The sequence below is a fragment of the Hordeum vulgare genome, chromosome 3H (genome assembly GCF_904849725.1).
Source record: "Hordeum vulgare subsp. vulgare chromosome 3H, MorexV3_pseudomolecules_assembly, whole genome shotgun sequence".
In the NCBI taxonomy this organism is placed as follows: domain Eukaryota; kingdom Viridiplantae; phylum Streptophyta; class Magnoliopsida; order Poales; family Poaceae; genus Hordeum; species Hordeum vulgare.
This window is the reverse complement of record NC_058520.1, coordinates 58,532,217-58,538,254: the sequence shown is the minus strand read 5'-3', so window position 1 is coordinate 58,538,254 and position 6,038 is coordinate 58,532,217. Positions and strand designations below refer to the sequence as shown.

General features: G+C 39.2%; 1 protein-coding gene across 1 annotated transcript; it reads right to left on the bottom strand.

Moving 5' to 3' along the window:
- Positions 1-814: 814 nt before the first annotated feature.
- On the bottom strand, positions 815-1,529 carry LOC123439515. The gene has a single exon (XM_045116225.1). The coding sequence runs from the start codon at positions 1,503-1,505 to the stop codon at positions 885-887; it is 621 nt and encodes a 206-aa protein (XP_044972160.1). The 5' UTR covers positions 1,506-1,529; the 3' UTR covers positions 815-884.
- Between the last annotated feature and the right edge of the window lie 4,509 nt (positions 1,530-6,038).

Genomic DNA, 6,038 nt, shown 5'->3' with positions numbered 1-6,038 from the left:
TTAATAAATATTGTTTGCAATTTTCAAAAATAACTAGAGTCTAAGAACAATTTTTTTATTTATAAATAATTTTTGAGTTAATGTTCTTATTTCAAACGGGTGAACATTTTCATGAATTCATGCACATTTTTCTGAATTAACCAACATTTTTGAATTCATGCACTTTTTTGAATTCATAACCATTTATTTGGATCCAAGAACATTTATTTGAATTCCACGACATTGTTTTGACTTAAAAACCGACCTCGATAGAAAAAGTAGGTAAAAACTAGACTAAGAAGAAATAGGTGTGAAAAAAGAGTATGTGATCGTTTGCCAGATGATTAACTGATAGCTATGACGATACCCTAATACCATTAATGGTCGATCTGGCGTTAGCACTCGTATTGAGCGATATACAACAACACTTGAAGGTGTCTTCCTCTTCTTGGTTGACTTATCCGACTGGCTACAATTCTTATTCCTCCTCTTCTAGTTCCTTCCCTAGGATCCCCATATTCTCTAGTTCCTTGATCCAACCACCTAAGGTTGTAATTTGAGGTTGATTGAGTGAACTAGTGCACTGGGTTGCCAACACATTATTTGGATTTATCTCATCACCATTTTACCAAATATAAACCGTGTAAGACATTACCCTATATTTATAGGGTAATGGGAAGTTACAAATCCTCTAATTTTATTATGCGAGGCGATGTTCTAGTGCCATTCAAACATGACATTTGAGACTTACAGAGAAAATTATTCCGAGTACCGTGCTTTTATTTATTGATTTAGAATAGGCAAAACAAAACAAAAAGATGAATACATGCGGAACATGAATAAATTACGATGATAGAATAGAAGCATTTTCAATTCGCCAAAAGAAGGAATAAATAGATGCATTTTCAAGCGGCTTTGGCCGGGGCGGGTGTAGGGGTAGAAGAAATCAGCTTGCATGTATCGCGACACTTGTTATCTGAGCTATCCTTTTCCTTTGCGCAATGCTTGAAGCAATCCATGTCTTGCTCTATGGCTTTCTTATTGGCGGGGGTGGCCATGATGTAACCAAATCTCGCAGCCATGTATGGGCAGTCGACGTAGCAGTGGTCGGTGCAAGTAGGATCCATGCATGCCTTGTCGCAGTCGGCGCCACATTGGGTAGAATAGTCCTTGACAGTCTTGTCGCCTGGGCAGCCACCATGCTTGTCGACGGATTCTTTCAGGGCATCCTGCCCTCCAGAAGTTTCTAGATTAAACACTTCCTCCTTCTTTTCCCCGACCTCGGCGAGCTCCGTGAACAAGCGCTCGATGAAGGTGACGCTGGTTGCCTCAGTGCTGCATGCCTTGTCGACCATGGCAGTGCACGTGGCGTCCTTTTTTTCGCCCTTGCCACAGAGCTTGGAGTACTCGGTGAGGCAGGTGGGAGTAGCCTTCTCATGCCCCGAGGCCACCAACACAGGTGATGTGGCCGCCGCCACCACAAGGGTGATGATGAGCAGCGACTCGGCCTTGCGCTTGGCATCCATCTTGTTGTCGATTTCGCTTTGATAGTTGGACCACCAACACTAGTGTTGATCGAGATGCTTGCGTTGCATTACATTTATATAGGCGATAACCTAGGGTCGGGGCAAGTGGTATGATAGTGAGGCCATCAGCCATTGGACCTCCATAGACGCTAAATTTGGTGAATGCATTTCTACAAAACCGGTCAAAACATCCACCCGACCGAGGTCCAATTTCTATTTAGGGAGCAAGATCTAATTTTAGTACTAAAGGCATTCATATTTGTGTGAGGTGTGTATTTTCTACTTATGTCTTTTAATAAAAATCCTTGAATTTTCTATAGACGGAAATTAGGTGTGGTATGCATGTGTTGTTGCTAAATTCAGCTTGCTAGTCCTTCTTTCCTGACTGAGACCGTCCCCTGGTCGTGAAGTGATGTGACGCTCCTCCTCACTTGGATGATACCTCCTATTTCGTGCCTAGGCACTCGCGAATTAAAAATTGAGCAACTGAAACTTCTAATGGGATATCGTGCATATGAAAACTATTTGTCACCTATTTCAAAGAAAAAATATGTATTCTATATTAAAGAACTGTGGTCGAAATTTGGAAAGAATCATCACATATTTGACAATATTTGAATTTCCTATTAGAGGTATGGAAATTGTGTAACAAAATATGGTCATCACATATTTTAATATTCTCATAGTTTAATTAAAATTGTTCATTGGGTAAGAAACTCATCAAGTTATTAAAATATCGAAAAGGAAAAAAATCTAAGAAATGAAAACATGGTCATCTGGTACTAAAAGATAATATAATAAAAGACAACATTTCAAAAATTAGGAAAAGAAAACTAAGGGTAAAAGAAAAATAAAAGAAATAATTAGGAGGATGAAGATAGAAAATAAAACAAAAACATCACAAATAGAGAAGCACAGAAAATAAAGGGAGCAAAAAAGAACTAGCGCACATCGTTCGCTCGCAACTGCTAAGTGCGCAAAATAACTATTATGTGCACTACGAGAAGAATAGAATTCTTACAATTGGATGGCTTACTCGATGGGAGACCCTATATAGTGACCTACCTGCTAGAAACTCTAAAATCACTTGTTAAGGGATATCCTTTGTAAAGGTCACCATCATCTTGTTAGGCTCTTACATGTTGTGCATTGCATGTGCGCCACTTGTCGCACCGAGATGTCCTTCTTTTTTTGTAGATTTGTTTGTTTAAAATGTTTATCTCTTGAACCATGCATCTAAAGCCATAGCTGGTTTCACTGTTGGATTTGTCGCGTCGAGATTTTCAAAACAAGATCACATGTTAATAGATTTTGACTAAAAAATCACAAAAACCTGAAAAACAGAAACCTAAAACAAAAAAATTGGGAAAAAATAACAACAAAAAAGTTTGAAAAAAACTGAACACGGAAATAAGATTGTGGTTTTCACTTTTTTCTCTTTTCGAGGATCACATTTTTATCCCGAGTTGTGATTCTCGTGCAACCAAATATGTGCAACCAAATTGTACTTTTCATAGAGGCAATTTTTTTCATTTTTTCGAAGAAGCAAAAGAAGTATGTTCTTTCACAAGAGGCGAATAGTGTTTCTTGTGGACGTACTATTTTTTCCATTTTAAAAAAGTAGTTGTGTTTCTCTTAAAAACAAATCTTTGCTTCCCTTGGAAGCACTATTTTTGTCCTTTTCCAAGAAGCACACATGTTTCAGAAAAATCGAATAACATTCACAAATTACTAGAAAGCAAACATTTAATAAATATTGTTTGCAATTTTCAAAAACTAATTAGAATCCAAGAACACTTTTTTATTTGGGAATTTTTTTTGAGTTAATGTTCTTTTTCAAGCGTGCGAACATTTTCATGAATTAATGCACATTTTTATGAATTCATCATAATTTTTGAATTCATGCTTTTTTCTGAATTCATAACCATTTATTTGGATTCAAGAATGTTCATTTGAATTTCTCGACATTGTTCTGACTTAAAAACCGACCTAGATAAAAAAAAGTAGGTAAAAAACTATTCTAAGAAAAAATAGGTGTGAAAAAAGAGTATGTGTGTCGGGACCCTGATCCTAAGTCATACAATTCCAGCTTGTAACACATTATATCACTTTGTGGCCTCACGCATGATAATCACCACGGCTGCCACCTTACCTTGGCCGGGACCGTTTGCGTCTTTTGGCTCACGAATATGACTACGTCGCCAACAATCATATGTCAGAGAACCCGGATAGACATGGCTAGATTTAAACCCAAGTGGCACATCCGTACAGGAACATGCATACATAACCCAACAAAGCAAGTGTCGGTCAACAACGTGTGTAGACGAGTCGTAGCAAGCTACATGGACTCCATTACACCGCGTGACATTTCCCTGAGTGGACAAACACAACGGCAAAGAAGGATACATGTCGGTCAATCAATATGTCCGGAGCAGTAGCAAGCTACCAAGGCTCGGTGGAAGCACAGAGAAGCATTTTCCCGTAAAGAGTACTACTAAAGGCAAACAACTAGGCGTCGAATCCCACACATATCAATGCATTTCAAACATACACACAATATGCATGATATGTGTAGATACAACATGGCATCAGAACATAACTCTAAAACACATCATTTATTTAGTAGACTCCAAAGAGCCTACATAGTATAATGTTACAAATAGAAGGGGTCACATGACCCAACATCCAGAGCATACAAACATCAAGTGGAAGTTACATCTCTGGGTATAGACATCTATTAAAAGTGGTTGGAACAGCGTGAAAAGCTACAATGACCCTACCATATGAGCTAGACCACCATCTGGGTTCCCAAGCTATTCCATGGATGTTAACCTCAATAGGAAAACATAGAGAGAACAACGTCTACCTTTGCAAAAATCTAAATAAGAAACAGTGAGGACGAAGGTACTTAGCAAGACTTACATCAGATCTTACTACATATGCATCATGTGTCAATTAATGGGGTTGTGGGTTTACTATAGAAATGCCAGCTTTGACCTTTGGCTAACCTGACTACAATAATGTTTAATAACTCTCTCGTCTCCCTATGACAGAGCACACACGAGTCCACATATCCACCACATCAATACACCACCATGGACCCTCTCTCGTCATCCTACTAGAAGGCCATCCATAGCACTCATACTTATCTGGTCCATTTTAAAGTATCCGTTAAAGTTATCTATGAACCAGGAAAGTATCTAAGTAGTCGATATCTGAGGACGAGGCTATTCGAATAGATAATTACCCTGCAGGGGTGTACTTTGTCACACATGCTCCCGCCACTTATAGCCATGTGCACATAAAACAACCTTCAAGCGGCAGCCCAGCGAGGGAGTCGGCAACGGATGTTAACCTACAAGGACTCACGTCCAAGGTAGTCGCTTATATAAGTTGGAACCCATAATGGAAGTCCGGCCGAGGTTTCCAACATGTCATCAAACGATGTGACCAGGCCCCAAAGTCGGTCCCGATTGGGCCGTTCATCCCCTTAGTACGTTGTGCCACAACCTATGAACGTTTCAAACTATTGCACCTCCTGGACTGAGAACAGAGTAGTTAATAGACCGAGACGGGTCAAGTTACCAGAAGTCAATGTGCGGTAGTAGCTAGTCTTGGCACACCAACACAGGATCTTAGGTCTTGAGGGCGGCGTCAATGTGACAACCCGCCTTGTACTCCTACATGGCCGCTCATCCCTACCTTTACCAAAACAGGTTACATACTTAACCTCATCAGTAGGACATGACCATTCCAATTCATCACCCAGATGATCAGACCAGCTTAACTCTAAGCATAGCAAGCATAACAGCGTAATGGCACAACATGGTTGAAGCATCTACTAGGCATGCTAGGTTTCTTGGTTTAGCTATTTACTGTAACAATGAAGGGTCATGCAAAGCAATGGGTTCATCTACCGTAACACAAGTAGAAGTTGAATCATCTTGTCCTAATGCATTGAAACGAGAGCAAGATCGATAGACTGGGATTTTATCGGAAATCTCAAGGGGTTTTTGCTTGCCTGTTGGTCAGAAGAACTCAGCTATTCTTCGATGTCAGTGATAACTACATCTCGCAAGTCTATCAACAAGATAAAACAAGGAAGTAATTAGGCACGTCAAATACTTCACAATGATGCATGAGTATGGCATGTTAACATGATTCTGGTTTTGTCTAATGCAGGTGGTCATAACTTAAATGGAAGTTATTTGATCATTATAAATCAATTTCAAACCCATTTATAAGAATTTATATGCCTTTATTGAAATTTTCCTATTCAACAAGTTTAAGTTATTAAAACATGCATGAAAATGGTACCATCAGATTCCTTGCATTTTTCTGATAACTTTTCATATATAATTTACTTCATTTGGAGCTATGGTTGAATTTCTATAAATTTTTGAAGTTTTGAACATTTTCTGGAATTAAATAAATCCATAAATGGTTTACTGCGTCAGCTTGCGTCAGCAAGTCAACCAACGAGGGTCCATGTAAAACCTGACCAGTAGGGGCCACTGGTCATTGACCCGGAGC